General features: G+C 38.5%; 1 protein-coding gene across 3 annotated transcripts in view; it reads left to right on the top strand.

Annotated features, from left to right (window-relative positions):
• The first annotated feature begins 426 nt into the window (after positions 1 to 426).
• TTC33 (tetratricopeptide repeat domain 33) overlaps positions 427 to 26,714 on the top strand; it is a 77,634-nt gene continuing 51,346 nt past the window's right edge. The window contains exons 1-2 of one of the 3 annotated variants that reach the window (XM_004448202.5): positions 427 to 711; positions 22,611 to 22,832. In XM_004448202.5, the coding sequence (XP_004448259.1) occupies positions 22,612 to 22,832 (221 nt within the window). In that variant the 5' untranslated portion in view covers positions 427 to 711; position 22,611. Of the gene's footprint in view, positions 1,008 to 22,610; positions 22,833 to 26,714 lie in introns of all 3 variants that reach the window. The other 2 variants (XM_004448201.4, XM_004448200.4) reach the window with 2 other exon arrangements.

The following is a 26,714-nucleotide window of genomic DNA, read 5'->3' as shown; positions in this document are numbered from 1 at the left end:
TCTACAAAAATGGTCTTCCTTTGCGTAAGATAACTACATGGATAATCTTAGTATTTCAATTTTCGAAACATTTATCGCTGCTAGATTTGACCACTTTTTAAATGAACCACAGCTATTTCAGGTCACAATTCTCTTTTCTGTGTCGACTTTATTCGTTAATTCCACGTGAAATCTGCAGTTCCGTCACCGCCTTTCCTAACTTCGCCACCTGAACGCGTTTTCAATCCAGTTTGGCTCTCTCTGTCCTCTGCGCCTGGTCGGCCTCATCAGCTAGGCTGTAAACTCTTTTAGCGGAAGACCTGTCTTAATCTTCTGAATTCCCCCTCAAAATCATTTTCCCGCGCCTTGTTTGCTTTACCTGCTGACTGGATGGACCGCGCTCTGCGGCCGGGGTTGCCACAATTCGCGCGCACCTCAGCTCGCGCAGCCGCATTTTTCTGCGTTTCCGCCCTGCGGCAGCCAGCGTGGCCCGACGCTCACTGCTGCCGAGAGAGGGCGGCCCCTGACCGGGTGGCCCGGACTACAAGTCCCGGAGGGTAATGCGGTAGGGCCTGAGGCAGTGTCTTTTGGGATTTGTGGTCCCAGGGAAAGGATTGGCCGAGCAGAAAGGTCTGAGCGTCATCTCTCTCCTGTCCGCTTCTCTGGGCTGATGAGACGCCTCGAATCGGCCATCCCTGGTTTCTAAGGAAACAAGGCACCTAAGCTGGCAAGGTAACTTCCGCTTCCGGTGAGCAAAGGGCAAGGGAATGTAAACACAGGACCCGTCCTCAGGTAACTGCGATTACCTGGGCCGCGGTGGAAGCCGGAGGAAGAGGAGGGAAACGTGGCGAGTTAATAGTTTGGTTAGGGGAGAAAGAAGCTTCAGAAGTCGGACTTGTGACCCATCCGGGTGTGGCAGAGTTCGGGATTCTAAGGTTGGTCTTCAGGGACAAGCGAATCTGGAGGCCCTCCCTTCTCCCACATATTTCATCCGAAGAACCGAGCTTGCTTCCCATTCCGCGTTAAAGGTATCTGGGGCCAAGGGCCAGTCTAGTGGTCTCGCGGGTAACATCCAGGGTATCTTTTATTTTGAACTTCCCACAATTTCGTTGTTATGGAGCGATGAGGGGAAAGTCGCTAGTACTGGTTTTTCTCTTGCCTTGACATCTAAGGTTAAATCGTTTCAAGTATTCTTCACCTTCGAACTCATTCCTGTGCCGGGAAGCCTTTTATGTGCTTTTATGATTTCCTGATCCTATTTATCTATTGGTTTCTCGACTTGGGTATTGCATCCTCGCATGCAGGGGAGACATACATTTGGTTTATGGCTGGGTAAAATGTCAAGCAGTCAATATTATTAAGGTCTACTGTGGAGCATTACACTAGCTAAAGAATTCAGAATACAATGTCGTTGTTTAGAATGTTTGTGGAATTCATTAAATACAATTTTGAATAAAATGCTGAATTTATGTGCTTTCATGAATTTATCAAGAAACTCATTATGATTTACTCATATGATTTCTTATTCTGGTGAAAAAAAATGGAAAGGCTTCTTAGAATGATGGTGCATTGTGCATCGAGCTATAAATTCAGGAAAGCCTCCTATATGAGGAGTTTTAGTTTCGTGTTCAGACAGCCTTAGAGGATAATAAACCTTTAGATGTTGTCTAAAATAACTGATTTAGCTTGAAATGTTAAATTTGTCAAGGTGAAAAGTGTTTCTACATATGTTATTCCCTTTCTCTAGGATTCTTTCTTTAAGCATGGCTAATTTTTATTCTTCAAAATGTAAGGCCTCCAGGAAGCTCTAAGTGTCCCTTCTCTGATGTCATAGCATCCCTTGTTTATGCTCTTATAGCACTTATGCTGTATTGTAATTGACTATATACTTCTGGTCTCCTAACAATTTTGCAGAAAATATAAAACTATACCAATGATTTGATAACAGATTTATGTCTTTTAACCTCATGAGCCCCTAATACTGTTTGATACCTTTACTCATTTCTTATTGTTGCTTTTCCTTTTCTCCACAGTTATTATTTTAGATCTTTTCCATTCTTCTCAAATGCTCATATCCATTTCTTTTCCCTTTACTTTGAGCAGGTGACTAGCCTCCTTTTTCCCTAAGAAATGTGAAGCCATGGAGCATGAAATCCTTCACTTTCCTTTGCTGCCATGCCTGTACTTATCTATACTTTCAATATTAACTCCTTTTCTGTCTTAAATGAATGTATTCTTGTCCCTCTCTTCAAGGTGAAACTTGCTATGGCTAGGCCTTCTATCCCCCTAAACCTTGTTTTGTCCTGACCTCAGTAACTTCTGATTTCTGCAGTTTCTCAAGGGATTTGTTGGGGAGCATGGCATAAACATCGGTGGCATTAGTGTGTGTGACTTTTTCATAAAAGGTTTAAAATCACCATCTGGATCCTTAACCTATACCAGTCCGCAGCATTTGTAACAGTGGTTTGGGTTGGAGGATAGCTGGAATCTGAATGATTTTTATTTAAAAAAAACCACGCGTATGGCTATAACTCTGCCTTTTTCTTTTCCTCCCCACCCTATCCCCTGCCCCCAATACAGATCTTTCCAATGATTTCTAATATAATTTGCTTTCCGGAAACACACCAGATATCCATCTGCCTGGATACCTGGCACTACCTAGTGCCTCAGCTTGGTGATGCAGAAACAAAGTTCTCTTTGGAAACTTAAAGCTAGAAAAATTAATCATCCTTATTCCTGTCACCTGTAGGGACAGTCATAAATACAAGACTTTTTTTAATCTTGTCTTATCCAATATCTTGTGAGCCCTTCCTCATGATTCATTTTCTCACTGTGCTCCTCACTCTGTGCCTCTGGACTTCTGTTCCATAGAAACACATTTCTATATTCTGCCATTTCTTGTTTTTTTCTGGAATACTTCCAGTTATCTTCAAATATAGGAAACTCATTTTCTCAAATTGTGATGGGTCTGGGAAGACGGTTTGCCATTGTCCTAATTCTCTACTATGGCCTCCAATCTATTACTCCTCCAGGCTTTTTAAAAATTCCCTGTTCTCTTAGAGAGCATGTGGTATCAGGCTGCACATTTCCTGTTGCTCTAATTTATTGGCACTTCCTCATATTCATTAAGGACTTAGGCACTTGCCATTTTATTGGACCTTTCTATGTGAATGACTTCACAGCCAGCTTAACTTTTTTGTCTTTCCTTCTAGTGATTACTTTTACTTTAATCATGTGCGCCAGTGATGCTGGTCTTGGAACTTACCATCTCCATTTTTCTTGTTCCATTATTCTCATAATGCCCATTCTTTGAAGTTTTATGAAGACCTCTGGTTCATTACTTCTCTCTCTCCCTCTAGTTGATCAGTCAATTAATCTTAATATCTTTTTGGGCTACAAGCTTCTTTAAGAATGGAATGAAAGTTTAGACACTCTTCCCTAGAATGCATACAGGTATTTAAAAATTTATGTACCATTTCAGGCGTTCCCAGTATCTTTAAGCCCATCCATGAAGTTAGAGTTTTTGGACCCCTTTGTTAATTCCTTCTCTAAATAAATACTTGTTGAATTCTTTCAGATTTTCCTTTAAATTTGTTCCATCAATTATCCCTTTTTTTTACCCTTTTGTTTATATATCATTATGGATTTACAAAGCAGTTTAACATGTTATCTTTTTGATCCACCTCCTAGGTTTGTGAATTGTCATTTTACAAGTTTGAATCTTATAAAAATTTCAAACATATGTAAAATGAAAGAGAAAAGTACAATGAACTGTATGTATTCATCACCCACCTTCACCAATGAATTTATTCCACCTATATCTTCCTCTCTACTTCCTCCCTCATTACTTTGAATCCATTCCTGGATAGCATATTATTTCACGTGAAATATTTCAGTATATATTGCTAAGAGTTATATATGAGTTTTAAATTTTTTTGTTTTAACTTTTTAATTGAAGTGTATCATTCATACATGAACATGCGTAAACAATACGTGTATAGTAAAAGTTGTGAATTTACAAAACAAATGTGTAACATCATATAGGACTTCCATACATAACCCCACCACAAATGCCTTGCATTGTTTTGAAACATTTGTAACATAAAGTGCATCTTCGAAGTATTACTAGTAACTATAGTCGACATCTTTCATTTGTTGTATTTTTCCCACAACCCACTCAATTATTAACACCCTTTTTTAGTATTATATATTTGTTATCGTTCATGAAAGAATGTTCTCATGTTTGTTCTGTTAACCACAGTCTATCATCCACTACTGGACTCCCAACATTAAACAGTCCCATGCTTTGTACAGTCCATTCAAAGTGTATAGTCAGTGGCTCTCATTTTTATCACAGAGTTGTGCTGTCATCACCTAAGTCAGTTTTAGAATGTTTTCATTAGTCCAAAAGGAAAAATTCCATAAATCCCCTTATTCACCTCTATTGTCCCTTAGGATTGAAATAATATCTTCTTGCTGTTGCTGCATAATATTACAAAATTACTGTTAACTATTGTCCATAAGTTACATTAGTTGCAATTTCTCTGTGTACCACCATATTCTTAGTACTTTGTAAAAGAAGAGCATTCTTTTATTTATACTATTAACCACAATCTACATCCACCTCTGAAGTCACTGTTACACATTCCCTAGATTACTCTCTAGTTAACTTTCAATTAACATTTATCACCATATTCTTAGCACTTTGTAAAAGAAGAGCATTCTTATACTGTTAACCACAATCTTCATCCACCACTGAAATCACTGTTATACATGCCCTAGGTTACTTTCTAGTTTACTTTCAATTGACATTTATGTCTATGAACTACCCCTTTCAGCCACATCCTATTTATAAATCATCAGTGTTATACTCACTATTATGTGCTACTATCAACTCTGTTCATTTCCACACTTTTACAATTATCTTATTAATAATGCCACATTCATTAAATCCACATCCTACTTCCCAGTAACCTATGTTCTAGAGTTTACCTCTGTGAGTTTACTCATCATATTTAGTTCATATTAGTGAGACCATACCATATTTGTCCTTTTGTGTCTGGCTTAATTTCACTTAACATAATATCCTCTAGATTCATCCATGCTGTCATATGCATCTCAATTTCATTTCTTCTTTTAGCTGAATAGTATTACATTGTATGTATAAACTACATTTTGTTTATTCATTCATAGGTTGATTAACACTTTGGCTGGTTCCATATTTTAGCAATTGTGAATAATGCAGCTATGAACATCAGTGTGCAGATGTCAGTTTGTGTCTTTGCTTTCAGTTCTTCTGAATATATTCCTAGTAACAGTATTGCTGGATTATATGGCAGTTCTGTATTCAGCTTCTTGAGGTAACTGCCAGACTCTTCCACAGATGCTGCACCATTTTACACTCCCACCATTAGTGCAGGAGTATTCTTGATTCTCCACATGCTTTCCAGCACCTGGACTTTTCTTTTTTTTTTTCTCCTTTTTAATTTTTTAATAATGGCCATTCTATAAGGTATCAAATCATATCTCATTGTAGTTTTTGTCTGCATTTCCCTAATAACTATTTATTTTTGAATATTTGTTTTGTGCATTTTGGCCATTTGTATTTCCTTTTTGGAGAAATGTCTATTCAAGTCTTTTGCCCATTTTTAAATTGGGTTGCTTGTCTTTTTATCATTGAATTGTATGATCTTTTTATATAAATGGATATCAAACACTTATTGGATCTTTTTCTCCCATTGAGTAGGCTGCCTTTTTACTTTCTTGACAAAGCCTTTGGTAGAACAAGTGTTTAATTTTGAGGAGGTCCCATTTATCTCTTTTGTCTTTTCTTGCTCATGCTTTAGGTATAAGGTTTAAGAAACTACCGCCTACCACAATATCTTGAAGATGTTTTCCTATATATTCTTCTAGGAGTTTAATGGTTATAGCTTTCATATTTAGGTTTTTGATATATTTTGAGTTCCTTTTTGTATAAGGTGTGAAACAGGGGTCCTCTTTCTTTTGGAATTGGATATCCAGTTCTCTCAGCACCATTTGTTGAATAGGCTCTTCTGGCCCAGCTGGGTGGGCTTGGCAGCCTTGTCAATAATCACTTGACTGTAGATGTGAGGGTCTGAGTTCTGCATTCGGTTCCATTGGACAATATGTCTGTCTTTATGCCAGTACCATGCCGTTTTTACCACTGTAGCTAGGTAATATGCTTTAAAGTCAGGAAGGAGAATCCCCCAGCTTAGTTCTTCTTTTTAAAGATATTTTGGGCTATTTGGGCCCCTTATCCTTCCAAATAAATTTGATAATTGGCTTTTCCATTTCTTCAAAAAAGGCTGTTGGTATTGCATTGAATCTGTAAATCAGTTTTGGTAGACTTGACATCTTAATGATATTAAGGAGGAGGCGGGGCAAGATGTTGTCTGAGCCCTAATATTTTCCTTCTCGTGAATTTAGCCAACAACAAGGAAATAGAATAAGAAGAACAAAGTGACAAAGAGAAGACTTAACATGCATGCAAAAACAACTAATTAAACTCCAAACTAGACAAAGAAGCTAAGTAACTGACTAAACCCGTCAAGATAAAATGATGACCAGACAGTAACAAAAAACTACAAACCAAACCAATAATCAGGAAAACAGGCCCCAATCCAATGAACAAACTAAAAACCAGGAAGAGGAGCAGAACATCAAACAAATAATTAAAGATCTCAAAACATATATTAGAGACCAATTTGATGAGGTGAAGGAAGAGATTAAGAATGTGAAGAAAACAACTGGAGAGAATACAGAAGAAATAGCAATCATACACAAAAAGATAACGGATATTACGGTGATGAACAGCACAATTCAAGAATTGAAAAATACACTCTCTGCAAATAACAGCAGACTCGAAGAGGCAGAGGAGAGATTAAGTGATGTGGAAGACAGTACATCTGAAATCAAATAGATAGTAGAGCTGGTCAATAAAGAGATAGAAAATATCTAGCAGGGGCTTAGGGACCTGAATGACATTGCAAAACGCGCAAACATACGTATTATAGGCATCCCAGAAGGAGAAGAGAAGGGAAAGGGGACAGAAGGGGTGGAGGAAATAATGGCTGAAAACTTCCCAAACCTATTGAGGGAGATGGATATACATGTCCATAAAGCACAATGCACCTGGAACAGCATAAATCGCAACAGGCCTACCCCAAGACATATACTTGTCAAATTATCCAACACAAGGCAAAGAGAAAATACTAAAAGCAGCAAGAGAAAAGAGAGCCATCACATACAAGGGAGGCTCCATAAGATTACGTGCTGATCTCTCATCTGAAACCATGGAGGCAAGAAGGCAGTGGTATGACATAGTCAAGGTGCTAAAAGAAAAGAATTTCCATCCAAGAATACTCTATCCAGCAAAGCTAGCATTCAAAAATGATGGAGAGTTCAAAATATTCACAGATAAACAGAAACTAAGAGAGTATGCCAACAAGAATCCTGCCCTTCAAGAAATACTGAAGGGAGTTCTGCAGGAAGAAAGAAACAAACAGAGACAGTTGGAGGAGAGTGTAAGAACAACTAAAACTACAGAAAGAGAAAAAAATCAAACAACATAAGACAAACACAAATCCAAAGAAAATATGGCTAATATAAGTAATTCCTTGAAAGTAATAACACTGAATGTCAGTGGATTAAACTCACCTGTCAAGAGTCTCAGAGTGGAAGATTGGATAAGGAAATATGACCCATCTATATGCTGTCTGCAGGAAACACATCTTAGACCCAGGGATGCAAGGAGGTTGAAAGTGAATGGCTGGGAAACAATCTTATAAGCAAACAATAACCAAAAAAGGGCAGGAGTAGCTATATTAATATCAGACAAAGTAGAGTTTAAATGCAAAACAATTGTGAGAGACAAAGATGGACACTACATATTAGTGAAAGGGATAATCTTTCAAGAAGAAAGAACAATCATAAACATTTATGCTTCTAACAAGGGTGCCTCCAAATACGTGAGGCAAACCCTGGAAAAACTAAGTGAAGGAATAGATGCCTTTACAGTTATAGTGGGGGACTTTAATACACCATTATCAACTTTGGACAGAACATCTCAAAAGAGAATCAATAAAAAAACAAACACTTTCAACAATATATTGGAGGAGCTGGACCTAATAGACATATAGAGAACATTACACCCAAATACAGCAGGGTATACATTCTTCTCAAGTGCACACAGATCATTTTCCAAGATAGAGCACATGCTAGGCCAAACAAAAAGTCTCAATGAATTCAGAAAGATAGAAATCATACATTGGGAAGCAGACTTGGCCGAGTGGTTAGGGCGTCTGTCTACCACATGGGAGGTCCGCAGTTCAAACCCTGGGCCTCCCTGACCTGTGTGGAGCTGGCCCATGTGCAGTGCTGATGCACGCAAGGAGTGCCCTGCCTCGCAGGGGTGTCCCCCGCGTAGGGCAGCCCCACATGCAAGGAGTGCACCCCGTAAGGAGAGCCGCCCAGCATGAGAGAAAGTGCAGCCTGCCCAGGAATGGCACCGCACACACGGAGAGCTGACACAAGATGCCGCAACCAAAAGAAACACAGATTCCCGTGCCGCTGACAAAGAAGATGCAGCAAATAGACACAGAGAAGAGACAACCAGGGTGAGGGAGGGGAGAGGAATAAATAAATAAATAAATAAATAAATAAATAAATCTTTAAAAAAAAAAAGAAATCATACAAAATAATTTCTCTGACCACAGTGGAATGAAGCTGGAAATCTGCAAGGGCCAGAGACCCAGATTTGGCACCAAGATTTGGAAGTTCAACAACAACTCTTAGAAAAACAGTGGGTCAAGGAGGAAATCTCAAAAGAAACTAATAACTACCTTGAAACTAATGAAAATGATAACACAACATACCAAAACTTATGGGATGCAGCAAAAGCGGTACTGAGAGGGAAATTTATAGCCATAAATTCATACATCACAAAAGAAGAAAGAGCAAAAGTTGAAGAACTAACTGCATACTTGGAGGAATTAGTTAAAAAACAACACACTGACCCCAAAGGAAGAAGATAGAAAGAACAAAGATCAGAGACGAACTAAATGAAATAGAAAATAAGAAAGCACTTGAAAAGATAAACGAAAGCAAGAGCTGGTTCTTTGAGAAGATCACTAAAATTGACAAACCCTTAGCTAGATTAACAAAGAAAAAAAGAGAGAAGATGCAAATACACAAAATAAGAAATAAGAAAGGAGATATCACCACTGAACCCCCAGAAATAAAGACTTTCATAAGAGTATACTTTGAAAAACTATATTCCAACAAGAAGGACAATTTAGAGGAAATGGACAAATTCATAGAAACACATAAGCAGCCTCCATTGGCAAAAGAGGAAGCTTACGATCTCAGCAAACCAGTCACAAGTAAAGAGATAGAATCAGTCATTAAAAACCTCCCAATTGAAAAGAGTCCTGGGCCAGACAGGTTCACAGGTGAATTGTACAATACATTCCAGAAAAAAGTAACACTAATCTTGCTTAAACTCTTCCAAAAAATTGAAACAGAAGGAACATTGCTTAACTCATTCTATGATGCCAACATTACTCTAGTACCAAAGCCAAACAAAGGCACCACAAGAAAGAAATATTATAGAACAATCTCTCTAATGAACCTTGATGTGAAAATCCTCAACAAAATACTTGCTAATCATATTCAACAACACATTAAACAAATTATATACCATAACCAAGTGGGGTTCATTCCTGGTATGCAAGGATGGTTCAACATAAGAAAATCAATTAATGTAATACACCACATAAACAGATTGAAGGAAAAAAATGAAATGATCATATCTATAGATGCAGAAAAAGCATTTGACAAAATATAGCACCTTTTCTTGATTAAAACACTGCAAAAGATGGGAATAGAAGGAAACTTTCTGAAAATGATAAAGAGTATATATATATTTAAAGATTTATTTATTTATTTATTTCTCTCCCTTCCCCCCCCACCCCGGTTGTCTGTTCTCTGTGTCTATTTGCTGCATCTTCTTCTTTGTCCGCTTCTGTTGTTGTCAGCAGCATGGGAATCTGTGCTTCTTTTTGTTGTGTCATCTTGTTGTGTCAGCTCTCATTGTGTGCGGTGCTATTTCTGGGCAGGCTGCACTTTCTTTCGCACTGGGTGGCTCTCCTTATGGAGTGCACTCCTTCCACGTGGGGCTCCCCTACGCAGGGACAGCCCTGTGTGGCACGGCACTCTTTGCGCGCATCAGCACTGCACATAGGCCAGCTGCATGCGGGTCAAGGAAGCCCAGGGTTTGAACTGTGGACCTCCCATGTGGTAGATGGATGCCCTAACTACTGGGCCAAGTCCGCCGCCATATAGAGTATATATGAAAAACCCACAGCAAACATCATTTACAATGGTGAAATCCTAAAATCTTTCCCTCTAAGATCAGGAACAAGACAAGGATGCCCACTATCACCCCTCCTATTTAACAGTCTTAGAAGTACTTGCTTGAGCACTGAGGCAAGAATCAGATATAAAAGGCATCCAAACTGGAAAGGATGAAGTCAAAATTTCACTATTTGCAGATGATATGATCCTATACATAGAAAACCCTGAGGAGTCAACAACCAAGCTTCTAGAACTTACAAATTAGTTCAGTAAAGTTGCAGGTTACAAGATAAATGCACAAAAATCAGTAGCATTTCTGAACACCAATAATGAGCAATTTGAGGAGGAAATCAGGAATGAAATACCATTCACAGTAGTAAATAAAAAAATCAAATACCTAGGAATAAATTTAACTAGATGTAAAAGACTCATACACAGAAAACTACACAACACTGTTCAAGGAAATCAAAGAAGACCTAAATAAATGGAAAAATATTCCCTGTTCATGGATAGAAAGACTAAATATTATTAGGATGTCTATCCTACCAGAACTGATCTACACATTCAGTGCAATCCCAATAAAATCAACACATCATTCTTTAGTGAACTAAGAAACTATGAAATTTATTTGGAAAGGAAAGAGGCCCCGAATAGCTAAAGACATATTGTAAAAGGAAAATGAAATTAGAGGAATGACACTACCTGAATTCAAAACATACAACAAAGCTACAGTAGTGAAAACAGCATGGTATTGGCACAAGGATAGACACACTGACTAATGAAATCGAATTGAGAGTTCTGATATAGATCCTCATATATATAGCCATATGGTATTTGACAAGGCCACCAAACCCTCTCAGGAGAGAATGCCCTCTTCAGCAAATGGTACCTGGAGAAGTGGATATCTATATGTAAAAGAGTGAGAGGATTACCAACTTACACCTTATACAAAAACCAACTCAAGATGGATCAAAGACCTAAATATAAGAGCCAAGACCATAAAGACCTTGGAAAGCAAAGTAGGGAAGCATCTACAGGACCTTATAATAGGAAACAGCTTCATGAACTTCACACCAAAAGCACAAACAGCAAAAGAACAAATAGGTAAATGGGACTTCCTCAAAATTAAAGCCTTCTACACCTCAAAGTAGTTTGTCAAGAAAGTGAAAAGAGAGCTTATGCAATGGGAGAAAATATTTGGTAACCATATATCTGATAGGAGACTTATATCTTGCATATATAAAGAACTCCTATATCTTGAAAATAAAAAGACAAACAGCCCATTTAAAAAATGGGAAAAAGATTTGAACAGACATTTCTCCAAAGATGATATACAAATGGCTGAAAAACACATGAAAAAATGCTCAAAAATCCCTAGGTATTAGGGAAATGCAAATCAAAACAATTAGATACCATCTTACTCCCATACGACTGGCAGCTCTCAAAAAATCAGAGGACTACAGTTGTTGGAGAGGATGTGAAGGTATGGGAACACTCATCCATTGCTTGTGGGAATGCAGAAGGATCCAGCCATTCCGGAGGACAGTTTGGCGGTTTCTCAAAAAACTAGCTATAGATTTGCCATATGACCCAGCAATTCCACTACTGGGTATCTACCCAGAAGATCTGAAAACAAGGACACAAACTGATATATGCACACCAATGTTCATAGCAGCATGATTCACTATTGCCAAAAGTTGGAATCAACCTAAATGTCCATCAACAGATGAATGGATAAATAAAATGTGGTATATACATGCAATGGAATACTACTCAGCTATAAGAAAAAATATAGTACAAAGGCATGTGATTACATGGATGAATCTTGAGAACCTTACGTTGAATGAAGCAACCCAGGCATTGGAGGACAAATACTACATGACCTCTCTGATATGAAATAAGTCAACCAAGCTGTCTCAGAGAGCTAGAGACTGGATTATAAACTTTAAGGTAGTTGGGGGGTAGAGGAAGGTTGTTAGCTGACAGCTACTTGGGTGAAACCTATGATAAGCTGGAGGTAAGTATTTGTACAGGGAAGTGATAAAATGGGGGCATAGGGATACCTTTGGATGGGGCTGCATGGGCTTTAGGGGCGCTAGGGATGGGAAGATGGGTCAGATTGCCAAAGAAATTGTGGAGAGGGTAGGCAGACCATTTGATCATGGGAGATTGTCAGGTACGTGGTTGAAATTGTGATGCAGAGAAAACTCTTTAGAGAATGTAATATGGAAGGTTGCCTGTTAGGGATGCTTAAGTGGGGGGGCATCTGACACAGGGCAAGCTTCTGGGGAGTGTGTGAGTGCTCATTTTGTCATAGTGGATTATATCATCCGGTGGAGACCCATACAATGAGAGTGAAGGTATACCCACATCCTGGGGAGGACTGATGTTCTCAAACAGAGGGAATTGTATCTCTTGAGAGAATCGGTGGCTCCCATTGAGTTAGGGCAGTCAAGTGTGTCAAGCCCTCAACATTTTTGCAGGTATCTCTGAATATGGCCCTTCAAGTAATGAAGATTGATTGTCATGGTGGGCCCTGAGGGGAGGGGAAAAGAGGCGTTGAATACATGGAATCAGGGTAACTGTGGGGCAATGGAAGTGTTCCACAAGATCATGCCATGATGGATATAGGTCATGTTAAATTACAGCAAAAATGTATAAAAGTCTATAGGCTAAAATGTAAACCATAATGTAAAACATAAGATAACTAAAATTTTAGAAAATTGTATTGTCTAAAATATAACCCATAATGTAAACCCAAATGGAACCATGTTTTAAAGCTATTGTTTCAATATCTGTACATTAGCTGCAGCAAATATAATATGAACATGTAAAAAGACCACAGTTGGGGAAGGGACAAAGAGTTTGATGTTTGATATGTGGGAGTACCATATATTGTATATGTGAATTACTGTGACCTTAAGCTTACGTCAAGAGAAACTTAATAATCAGGAAAAAAAAAAAAAAAAGAAAGAAAAGAGGTAGACACTGAGGAAGAAATGGAAGAAATTGCCTTGCCACTGTACATACAGGGCAACACCTGTAGCAGTGATGAAAGGCAAAATGTAAAAACAAAGCTTTTTAATTTTTTAATTTTTTGATACCCCAATTTATTTTTCCTTTATTTAATTTTTCTAAATTTCTGTGTATTCTTTATCTAACCTTTAAACCCATCACTATATTCCATTTTTCTATTAATGGAACCTGGCAATATATTGGGCTTCTTTTTTGAAGAAATTTTGGACTACAGAGAGGTTCAACTATATTGGGAGAGGAGCACTTGTGTGGGGTGTCATTGGTCGGGGGCACATGGTTGGGAGTTCTCCAGGGCATGTATACAGAGTACATAGAAAGGTTTGGATATTTTCATGGTGGTTTCAGTTGGAAATGACAGACGAGAGAGTGCTGAGTTCCTGACCAGGGGAGTTTTATCACATTCCCCAGTGGAATAACAACAGTCCCCCAAGTGCAATGGCAAAGACCAATAAAGATGGATGGTCCAACTATGAGCCCTTGATACTGATGGCTCCAATTATGAGCCTGTGTGCCTGAAATATGAACTAGGCCTATAGCTGTGGAGTGCCTAAGAGTTACCTCCTGAGAGCCTCCATGTTGCTCAAATGTGGCCACTCTCTAAGCCAAACTCAGCATGTAGATGCATTGCCTTCCCCCCAGCATGGGACATGACTCCCAGGGATGAGCCTTCCTGGCACCGAGGGATTACTACCAAGCACCAGCTGATGATGTAACTACAAAAAGACCATGAACAAAGAGATCAACTCAGACCGGCAGAATATCTCAGCCTACATGTAATATCAGGTGTTCAAAACTGCTTTTTGAGTTTGGATAAAAAGGGGGAAATGGAAAGGACAAAAGGACAAGTGAGTTTATATGGCTAAGAGTCTCCAAAAAAGAGTCGGGAGGTCATCAGAGGGTGACACTTATACATGCCTCAGCAGGGTACCAGAGAGAGCCAAGGTAGATGGAAACCCAGGTGCTGGTTCTCCTGAGGGCTGCAGCAACCTACAGGTTTTGGTCAAGGCAGATGACTCTGGAGTTCAGTGCCATGTCAGTTGGCCCTACTTTGGAGTTTGTTCCTGAGTGTGATGGAGTTGGACTCAGATACTACCTTTCTACACATGCCTCTTCTGTTACTTTTACCAGACCTGTGGTTGGCATTTGGATTGGTGTATACTCAGGAGACCTGAATCTCTGAACTGTCCATGTGACAGCCAGGCCCTGGGCCTCAGCAGACTTGTGACTCCTACCCTCTGGTTTCTTGGACTTACCCTGGCCAGCTGACAGGGAGGTGAAGAGGGTCAACCACCACACCAGGGAGCTAAGAGTGCCTACAGCTGCAAGCAGGAGAATTGCATCCATCATCCATTTGGAATATAAACCCCCTCTTGATGTAGAGGGGAACTGGACATAGCCATTTCAGGTCCACAAGATGGGAGATATCCACACATATCCACAGGATAGAGTATGGATTAGAGTGGACTTACTGGTATTCTGCTGGGGAACTCTTGTGATTAGTAAGTGAAGAAATTGTAGTAGTGATGTGGAGAGGGTGGCCATGGTGGCTGCTAATGGTCAGGAGAGGAAAGAAGAGATATGGTGTGGGGGCATTTTCAGGATTTGGAGTTGTCCTGGGTGGTGCTTCAGGGATGGATGCTGGACATTGTGTGTCCTGTCGTGGCCCACTGGGTGGACTGGGGGAGAGGGAGGGGTGGTGTGGGTGGGGTGGGGGGTATATGGGGACCTCATATTTTTTAATGTAACATTTAAAAGAAAAGAAAGAAGGAAAAAATGATATTAAGTCTTCCAATCCATGACCACAGAATGCCCTTCATTTGTTTAAGTCTTCTTTGGTTTCTTTTAGCTATGTTTCGTAATTTTCTGAATACAGGTCCTTTATGTCCTTTAAATAAACCTAACTATTATAAGTGGAATTTTTTTCTGATTTCCTCCTCACATTGCTTATCAGTACTATAAAGAAACACTACTGATTTTTGCGTATTGATCTTGTATCCCACCACTTTGCTGAACTTGTCTATTCTAGTGATTTTGTTGTGAATTTTTCAAGATTTTCTACCTGTAGGATCATATCATCAGTAAATAGAAAAAGTTTCACTTCTTTTCCTAAGTGAGTACCTTTTATTTCTTTTTTTTTTTAAAGATTTATTTATTTATTTCTCTCCCCTTTCCCCCCCACTCCGGTTGTCTGTTCTCTGTGTCTATTTGCTACGTCTTCTTTGTCCACTTCTGTTGTTGTCACCGGCATGGGAATCTGTGTTTCTTTTTGTTGTGTCAGCTCTCCATGTGTGCAGCACCATTCCTGGGCAGGCTGGACTTTCTTTCATGCTGGGCGGCTCTGCTTATGGGGTGCACTCCTTGTGCGTGGGGCTCCCCTACGTGGGAGACACCCCTGCGTGGCAGGGCACTCCTTGCGCACATCAGCACTGCACATGGGCCAGCTGCACATGGGTCAAGGAAGCCCGGGGTTTGAACCGCAGACCTCCCATGTGGTAAACGGACACCCTAACCACTGGGCCAAGTCCGCCGCCGCCTTTTATTTCTTTATCTAGCCAAATTACTCTAGCTAGAACTTCTAGCACAATATTGAATAACAGTGGTGACAGTGGTCATCTTTGTCTTGTTCATGATCTCAGCGAGAAAGCTTTCAGTCTTTTTTTAATACATATGTATATATGTTTATATTTTTAAGTAGATTTTATTTATTTTTTAAAGATACAAAGATCATAAAAAGATGTTACATTAAAAAAATAAGAGGATCCCATATCCCCCCACTCCCCATCATCCCCCACTTCTCCCACATGACCGAACTCTTGTCATTGTGGCACATTCATTGCATTTGATGAATACATTTTGGAGCTCTGCTACACAGCATGGATTATAGTTTTTTAGCCCTCCCCTCCCCTGCCCCCCCCACTGAGATGGCTCCCACTTCTGTCTGCTCATTGTCTGCTCCTCTTCTTTAGGGGGCACTGTTAACCAAACCCAGGACCTCCCATATGGGAGGTGAGTGCTCAACTGCTTGAGCCACTTCTGCTCCCTGCTGGTTGCATTGTCTCCTGGTTGTGGCATCTGCTGGTTTTGGCATCTGCTTGTCTTCTTTAGGAGACATTGGGAACTGAACCTGGGACCTCCCATGTGGGAGATGGGTGCCCAATTGCTTGAGCCACATCCACTCCCCAGGTTTCAGTTTTTTACCATTGAATACAATACTTGCTGTAGGTTTTTCATATATATAATTTACCATGATAATAAAGCTTTCTTTTATTACTATCATTTGAAATATTTTTATCAAGAAAGGGTTCTGTGTTTTGTTAAATGCCATTTCCGCATCAGTCAAGCAGATCATGTGATATTTCTTCTTCAGTTTATTAATGTGGTTTTCTTGTATTGAAAAACCCTTGCATACCTGGGATAAAAGCTGTTGTGTAATTCCCATATTGTGCTTTGGGTTCAGTTTGCAAATATTTTGTTGAGGATTTTTGCATCAATATTCATTAGAGATATTGGTCTGTAATTTTCTTTTTTCATGGCATCTTTATCTGGTTTTGATATTAGGGTGATATTGGCATCATAGAATGGGGTTGGTAGCATTCCTTCCTGTTTAATTTTTTTGAAGAGCTTGAGGAAGATTGGTATTATATTATCTTTGAATGACTGGTAGAATTCCCCTGTGAAGCCATCTGGTCCAGGGCTTTTCTTCTTTGGGGGGTTTATGATGATCTTTTTCAATTCTTTACTAGTGATTGGCTTGTTGAGGTCTTCTCTTCTATGGTCAACGTAGTTTGTGTATTTCTATAATTTGCCTATTTGTCTACATTGTCCAGTTTTTTGATGGACAGTTGTTATTAGTATCCTCTTATAATCTGTCTTATTTCTGTGGGGTCAGTGATAATGTCCCCCTCCCACTTCTGATTTTGTTTACTTAAACCTTCTCTCTTTTATTCTTTGTCAGTCTGGCTAAGGGTTTGATTTTCTCAAAGAACCAACTGTTGGTTTTGCTGGTTCTCTTTTGTTTGTTGTTTTCCTCAATTTCATTTACTTCTGCTGTAATCTTTATTATTTTTTCCCCTTCTTCTTGCTTTGTGATTAGTTTGCTGTTCTTTTTCAAGTTCCTCCAGGTGTGCAGTTAGATCTTTGATTTTAGCTCTTTCTTCTTTTTTAATGTAAGCACCAAGGGCTATAAATTCCCCTCTCAGCTCTGCCTTTGCTGTGTCCCATAAGTTTTGGTATGTTGTGTTCTTCTTTTCATTCATCTGAAGATATTTACTGGATTCTCTTGCAATTTCTTCTTGATCCATTAGTTAAGTGTATTGTTTAATCTCCATGTATTTATGAATTTTCCCTTTTTCTATTTGTTGTTGATTTCCAGCTTCATTCCATTATGATTAGAGAAAGTGTTCTATATCATTTTGGTCTTCTTAAATGTATTGAGACCTGTCTTTTTACCCAGTGTATTGTCTATCCTGGAGAAGGATCCATGAGTGCTTGAAAACAATGTATATCCTGCTGTTTTTGGGGTTGTATTAGTCAGCTAAAGGAGTGCTGATGCAAAATACCAGAAATTGGTTAGCTATTATAAAGGGTATTTATTTGGAGTAGAAGCTTACAGTTACCAGGCCGTAAAGCGTAAGTTACTTCCCTCACCAAAGTCTGTTGCCACATGTTGGAGCAAGATGGCTGCTGATGGCTGCCAAGAGTTCAGGCTTCCTGGGTTCCTCTCTTTCCTGGGCTTGATACTCTCTGGGCTCAGTTGCTGTGTTCCTCCATGTCCTTATTTCCCCAGCTCCAGCATCCAAAACGCCAACTAACTCCGTTAGTTGACAACTAACCTTGTCATTTACTCCGTGAGTCCCCACCCACCAAGGGGGCAGGGATACGATATCTTACCGACATGGCCCAATCAAAGTCTTAATCATTATTTAATCAAGTAAAAGTGAAACCTCTGAATCCAGTATAATCTTACATGTTCAGAGGGACAGATTAGTTTATAAACATAATCCGATATCTATTTTTGGAATTCATAAACAATATCAAACTGCTACAGGAGTCATGCTCTATAAATGTCTGTTAGGTCTAGTTCATTTATATTATTGAAATGCTGTTTGTTTATTTATCCTCTGCTCAGATCTTCTATCCAATGCTGAGAGTGATGTATTGAAGTTTCTAGCAATTTTTGTTGAGATGTTTGTCCCTTCAGTTTTGCCAGTGTGTGCCTAATGTATCTTGGGGCTCCCAGGTTAGGTGCATAAATATTTATTATAATTATTTCTTCTTGTATATTGTCCCTTTTATTAATATATGATGATCTCCATTCATAGTTTTGCATTTAAAACTATTTGTCTGATATGAGTATTGGTACTAATATTTACTAGTATTAGTACCAATAATAGTTACAGCTCTTTTTTTGGTTACTATTTTTGTGGAATATCTTTTTCTATTCTTTCACTCTCAACTTGAATTTGTCCTTATATCTGAGATGAGTCTCTTGTAGACAGCATTTAGATGAATATTATATCTATTTATCCATTCTGTCAGTCTGTGTCTTTTGATTGGGGAATTCAACCATTAACGTTCAGTGTTATTACTGGAAAGGCATTACTTAGTATGCACATTTCATCCTTTGGCTTTCCTTCATCATATCTTACTATTTTTTTTTAATTAATTAATTTATTTCTCTCCCCTTCCCCCACCCCCACCCCTGTTGTCTTTTCTCTGTATCTATTTGCTGTGTCTTCTTTGTCCACTTCTGTTGTTGTCAGTGGCACGGAAATCTGTGGTTTTTTTTGTTGTGTCATCTTGTATCAGCTCTCTGTGTGTGCGGCACCATTCCTGGGCAGGCTGCACTTTCGTTTGTTCTGGGCGGCTCTCCTTACGGGGCGCACTCCTTGTGCGTGGGGCTCCCGTACATGGGGGACACCCCTGCGTGGCATGGCACTCCTTGCGCACATCAGCACTGCGCATGGGCCAGCTGCACACGGGTCAAGGAGGCCCAGGGTTTGAACCGTGGACCTCCCATGTGGTAGACGGACACCCTAACCACTGGACCAAGTCCGCCGCCCATGTCTTACTATTATCTGTTCTTGTACCCTTTAGTTTACTCTTCCTAATTATCTTCATTTCTACACTTTTCTCCAAGTCTCTTGCCTTTCTTTTTTTCTTTTCCGGCTGAAGCAACCCTTTAGTATCTCTTCTACTTCTGGTCTTTTGGTAACATACTTGCTCAATTTTTGTCATGTAGTCTTTGAATTCACTATCATTTTTGAAGGACAGTTTTGCCAGATACAGTATTCTGGGCTGACAGTTTTTCTCTTTCAGTATCTTATAAATACATTATACCACTTTCTTCTTGCCTTCTTGCTGATGAGAGGTCGGCACTTAATCTTATTGCGGTTCCCTTGTATATGATACTTTTCTTTTCTCTTGTGGATTTCAGAATCTTTATCTCTGATATTTGTCATTCTGAATTGTAGGTGTCTCAGAGTAGGTCTGCTCATCAGATTTTTTTCTGTTTGTGGTGCATTGTCCTTCTTGGACATTGATATTTATGTTTTTCATAAAGGTTGAGAATTCTGTTTGGGGTGTGTTGTCCTTCTTGGATATTGATATTTCTTTCATAAGGGTTTGGAAATTTTTGGTCATTATTTTCTCAAACATTCTTTCTGCCCACTTTCCATTCTCTTCTCCTTCTGGGACACCGATATCACATATGTTTCACATTGTCATTCACTTCCCTGAGACCCTGCTCCATTTTTTCCATTCTTTTCTCTTTCTGTTTTACTGTCTTTCCAAGTTTAGATGTTCTTTGCTCAATGTCACTAATTCTGTCTTCAGTCAATTCAAATCTGCTGTTATGTGCCTCTAAAGTATTTTTAATTTCATCCATTGTGTCTTTTGTTCCCATAAGCTCTGTTACTTTTCTTTGCAGGCTTTCAAATTGTCCTTTATGTTCACCCAGTGTCTTCTTAATATCCTTCATCTCTTTAGTAATATTTGCTTTTAATTCTTTGAATTGATTGAGATTTGTGTGATCATCATTGTTAGTTGTCATAAATCCTGTATCTCATCAGGATATTTCGTTTGTTCCTTTGGCTGGGTGATCTCTTCCTGTTTCCTATTATGGCTGATAATGTTTTGCTGGTGTGTAGGCATCTGAATATGTTTGTAAATTTACTTTAATAGTTTATCTGTCTTTCCTGGTGGTTTTGTTTCATGGCTTTTCTTTGGTTTTTGTTTCAACTTATTCTGACTCTTTAAAATTGCCAGCATAAGTTATCAAAATTGGGCTAGAGACTCATGAATGGGGCACAGATAACCTCCCAAGATTTGGGACAAGAGCACTCTAAAAGCAGATTTTCTCTTGTGGTTTCCCGGCTGGCCAGCAGATGGCACTTGTTAGCAAATATTTCCAAGGAGTGTCTGTTTCGGCCTCCACTTGTCCATATTTCTGGTCTGGCCAGGGCCGAGATTCAAAGTGGGCCCTGCTGGCCAAATTCCCTGAAGAGAAACCACTTTCCACCCTCCGCTGCACCATCCCGCTTCCCAGGGAGGACATGTTTGTTCCATTCCCAGCCAGCTGCAGTGAGCCACAGGTTTTTGACCCCTTGAGGGTGGGGATGGATGCCGTTCCCAGCTGCCATGGGAACAGTTGTCATTTCTGGTTCTTCATCTCTCTTTCCCTCGCCCTCTTTGGAGTTGTGCCGCTCTGTCCCCCAAAGCAGGTCTGTCAGATAGCTTTTTGCCCTTTCTCCAGTTCTTTTGAGGGAGAGTTGAGCCCTGCCTGCCTACTCCGAAACTATCTTCCCTGAAGTCTCAAGTATTCTTTTTGTTAACACAGCAATAATACTATTATCACACCTAAGGAAACATAGCAGTAATTTCTTAATTTCATTAAATAAATCACTGTTCACATTTCCCCTACTGCTTCATAAATGTTTTCTCCCCATTGGTTTGTTTGAATCAGGAGCTAAACAAGAGCCACACTTTAAATTTGTTTAGTATGTCTTTCGAGTCTCCTTTTTTTTTTTTTTTAAAGATACATTTATTTATTTATTTTCCCCCTCCCCTCCCCCCGCCCTGCTGTCTTTTGCTATCTGTGTTGTCTTCTTTTCTCATTTTCTCTCCTATAGGATTTACCAGGATTCGATCCCGGAGACTCCTGATGTGGAGAGAGGTTCCCTGTCAATTATGCCTGGTTTCTGCAGTGCTTCACCTTGACTCTCCCCTTGTCTCTCTTTTGTTGCATCATAATCTTGCTTCGTAACTCACTACCGTGGGCACTGGCTTACCACACGGGCACTCATGTGGACACTGGATCACCATGCATGCCGTGCACTCACCACATGGGCACTCACACTCACTATGCGGGCACTCGCGTGGGCGCTGGCTCACCATGTGGGCACTTGTGCAGGCACTGGCTTCTGTGCAGGCATGCTTTCTCTTCCTGTTTTTCACCAGGAGGGCCCAGGGATTGAACCCAGGTTCTCCCATATGATAGGGGGAAGCTGTATCATTTGTGCCACATCCACTTCCCTCAAGTCTCTCTTAATTGTGGGATCACACCTCCACTTTCCTCTCTCTCGCTCTCTTTTTTTGTCCTGGCAGTTTATTTCTTAAAGAAATCAGTTTCATTTTCCTTTAGTTTCCCACATTCTGTATTTTGCTATCTGCATCTATGGTATGTTTTTTAATATGCTTTTCTGTATCCTGTATTTCTTATATACTGGTAGGGGCTTGATCTGATTCAGGATTAAATTTTGGCAAGAGTACTTCATGGGTGGTGTTATTATTTCTATCAGGAGATACATAGTGTCCAGTTTTCTTTCATGTGACATTATTTAACAATCACTGATGACTATAGCCTAGATCCATTATTTAATTAGGAGTTAAAAACCTTGATTGTCTAATATTATTATGTACCTTCTTCATTTTTTTTCCTGTGCATTAAACTTTTTATTAACAAATCAATTTTATTGATACATATTAATAAAGCATAAATCCATCCACAGTGTGCAAGCAGTGATATTTGGTATAATCACATAGTTGTGCATTCATCACTTCAATCATTGTCAGAGTATTTTCATTATTCCAATAATAATAATAATAATACAAAAAGTCTTCATTTAAAAAAAAGTCAAAAAATTCTTCATCTATTAGTTGGAATGCTTCTATAAAGGGCTAATTTTGAATTTTAAAACAACTGGTTCTTTGTAATTTTCCAGAATGGCTTCCTTTGGATGGAAGAGAAAAATTGGTGAGAAGGTCTCAAAGGTCACTTCACAGCAGTTTGAAGCTGAAGCTGCTGATGAGAAGGATGTAGTTGACAATGATGAAGGGAATTGGCTTAATGCCATCAAACGGAGGAAAGAAATTCTCCTTGAAGGCTGTGCTGAGAAAAGTAAACAGCTAAAGGATGAAGGAGCCAATTTGGCAGAAAATAAAAGGTATGATTTTATAATTTTGTTATATACAGCAGTTTACATATTCTGACTCACTGTCATCAAAGATATTAAGAGCTATCCCCTTTATAAATTCATGCTTTAAAAATTGTCTGCATGTAAATTAATCAAAGAAATAAGTTTTAAAGTTACCTTAAAATTCCCTTAGAAGAAGAAGGTTTGTGGAATTGTATTAAAAATACTTATAATATTTTTACTTGTCATCATTTTTGTTTGGTCTAAAGAAGAATAAATACTAACTAAAATGTAGTCCAACTTATTGGTTAATAGGAGATGGTCTAATCTCTGGAAACTTTCTCTTTGTAACATTATGTATAGGAAATTGTTTCCAGGTAAATTAGGCATTTCCTTAACAGTTTTCAGGGCATATACTTTTTATTTTAAACAAGTCAATTTTATTGATACATATATATTTTTAATGTAATAAACTTCATTTTTTTCTCTCAATTAATTTTATTGATACATATTAATAAATCATACAATTCATCCAAAGCATATAAGCAATGGTATTTGGTATAATCACATCCATACATTTATTGCTTCAGTCATTATTAGAGCATTTTCATTATTTCAGTAATAGTAATTATAAAAAATTGATAAACAAATCAGTGGTGAAAGGATGAATTGTTTAGTAGATTTTGGTGGTAGAACTTGAGTACTACATAGAGAAAAATAAAACTGGATCCTTAGCTAGTACTACTTGTAAAGATGGACTCTAAAAGGATTAGAAACTTAAATGTGAATAGTAAAACTATATAGTTATTACAATAAAAGAAAATATGGAAAAGTATCTTTATGACCTAGGGTGAAGAAGCACTTTTTTTTCTTTTGAAAAATCTCAGATATACATTAAAATTGAAAGAGTAGCAGAACCCCTTTGTTCCCTCTGTCCATACTCAAAAATTCTTTATGTTTGATTAATCTCTTATGTGTGCCGCAATTATATATTTACTTTTTTTTCCAATCCACTTGAAAATGAGTTGACACTGACACCTAACCTCTAATTCAGCATGCTCTCCTTAGTATAAGGATATTCTCTTACCTAACATAATATCGTTATCTGCCTTTGAAATTTACCAGTAATTCTAGTTATCTAGTTCACATTTAGATTTTTCCAGTTTTCCTCAAATATCTTTTATAGCATTTTTTTTGAAACCAGGATCCAAGCAGAGTTCACACATTGCATTGGTTATTATGTCTCTTTAGTGTCTATTAGTAATGCTCTCCTACTTTTTCCCTCATGACATTGACTTTTTGAAGAGTTCAGACCAATTTCCTTATGGTTATCATTTAACTTGTTCCTCTAGCATATGTGTTTTTTTGTAAACTGAAAATTAGTCTAGAGGTTTGATTTAGATTCTGATTAAACATTTTTGGCAAGAACACTTCACAGGTAATGTTTGTACTTTTCATTGCATTGTATTGGGAGACACATTGTATTGTGTCATATTGGAAGGGTGTTAGGTTGCCCTTTTTAAATTAGTGCAGCCATTTGAAAGATGTGCCTGTGTGTATCTATTTGCTATGCTTGGTATCTGCTGAAAGCCCTATTTTTATAAAAACCTTAAGACATTTGTCCTTGTGAGGAGAGTATATTAGGAAAATTACACTTACATGAGGAATGTTGATTTATTATTTGTATTAAATATATGACTTTTAGAAGATAGGCCTTGTCAACATGAATAGTATCTGAATTAGGTCTTTGGTTGGGAGAGAATACCGTGATGATCTAAATCAAGATTGTGTTTTTATGACTGGTATCTTCTATGTTGTATTATAGAATCTGAGAAATGGAAAGAAAATGTAATATTGAAAAAGAAAAACTTTTTTTCTCTTATTTTTTAAACTGTTAAGGGAGATTATAAGAGTCTGTGCTAATCATGTTCGTCACAAACTAGTTACAGTTGAGGAGCTAACATTTTGCTTTCTAGTTCTGTTTTTATTTTTGATTCTGGGGTCTATTTTAATATAAAACATAAAATGCTGCTCAAACTATAATTTATTAGTACCTAAAATCTATTTGGGAATGAAGAGTGAAAATATAAAAAACAAACAAGGACAATTAACCTGCAGCCTAATGTTAGATTGTGAATTCTCATTTGTGGTATTTTAGGCATAGAGATTTTTCTCTTGTAGTGCTTAACAAGATTGCCATTCTATCTTAGAAGAAAGCCAACTGTGAATTTTCCACATTTATGAAATCACTTTCAGGACATCCATAAAACATCTTTAGAAATTCCTGTAAATGCCTGTTAAAAGTTCATTATCTTTGTTGTTTTTGCCTTTTTTTCTAGACCACACACTAGTTGGTAGAAGGGAAAAATTATTCAGTGATTGCCATGGGATTCCCTTAGAATTTCTTGTGGTGGAGATCAGATATCAACTTTGTATATAAACAAAATAACTCTTGTTTCTGTCTGCATGTCAAAACATTGAGTCATTTAAGCTGGATTGGGTGCTTATTTTGAATAGAGAAGACTAGGAGATGATTAAGTTTTGTTTTGTAGTAATGTATTTGTTTTGTAGTAATGTACACACAGCATTAGAAAATAGCTAACAAAATTAAAGGCATCTAGTGGAATTGTATAGTTAGTCCACTCTAAGCTAAACTAAAATAGAAATAATAGTTTAAAAGTGTCTAAGAAAATACTAAACTGGATTGAAAATGAGGCAGAAAAGTGAAATTAAAAAAATAAAATCCATTCTCTGCCTACCAGAGCACCTTCATCTGAAACCATTCTCTTTTTCATTCATTTTAACCATCCTGTTCTTTGTATTCTTCCACACAGTTCTTGTACAATGACGGGAGCTTCTCAGAGAAAGAGCTCCAGAATATGTTTGGGATCCTCTTGAGTATTTGGTGAACATTAGGCCATGTATGTGTAGGGGAAGTTCTACAAGTCCAGGCAAAATGACTGGGGATTTATAAACTGAAAAATTTCCATAGTTCCCACAGAGCATGGAGATGTTAAAATTCTAACCACCCAGAGTGGAGAGTCTTTGGTGACTTAGGGGAATTCACAACTCCTTAAGGGATTATACCTTAGTAAAATGGCTAACTATCCTTGGATAGAAGGCTACTTTAGACCTGAGCAAAGCTTAAAAACAGGTTTTGAAGGATTAAGTAATATACAAATTATTTAACTGCCTGCCAGAACTGAGACCTCCCAAATCCAGTCAGTCAAAACTTACTAGACATGCTAAGGAGAAGAAAACTGTGACCCAGTTATGATTTATTTATTGATAAATTTAGTCAATAGAAACATTCTCAGAAATGACATAGATGATGGAAGTAGTGGACAAAGAGGTTAAATTATAATGATAATGATGTTATAACTATGTTCATATATTTAAAGGGAAACATGAACCGAATGAGGAGAGAAATGTAAAATATAAAAAAAAACACAAGTGGAGGGAAGTGGATTTGGCTCAACTGATAAGAGTGTCTGCCTACCACGTGGGAAGTCCAGGGTTCAAACCCCAGGCCTCCTGGCCCGTGTGGTGAACTGGCCCACATGCAGTGCTGATGTGCACAAGGAGTGCCATGCCATGCAGGGGTGTCCCCAATGTAGGGGAGCCTCACATGCAAGGAGTGCGCCCTGCAAGGAGAGCCACCCCACGCGAAAAAAGCGCAGCCCACCTGTCCAGGAGTGGCACCGCATACACGGAGAGCTGGCGCAGCAAGATGATGCAACAAAGAGACACAGATTCCCGCTGCTGCTGACAAGAATGCAAGCAGGCACAGAAGAACACACAGCAAATGGACAGAGAGCAGACAATGGGGGGGGGTGTTGTTGAAATAAATCTTTAAAAAAAAAGATACAAGTGGAACTTCAAGAGATGAAAAATAAATATTTAAAAAGAAAC

This window comes from Dasypus novemcinctus, chromosome 2 (genome assembly GCF_030445035.2).
Source record: "Dasypus novemcinctus isolate mDasNov1 chromosome 2, mDasNov1.1.hap2, whole genome shotgun sequence".
In the NCBI taxonomy this organism is placed as follows: Eukaryota; Metazoa; Chordata; class Mammalia; order Cingulata; family Dasypodidae; genus Dasypus; species Dasypus novemcinctus.
This window is presented reverse-complemented; position numbering and strand designations above follow the sequence as displayed.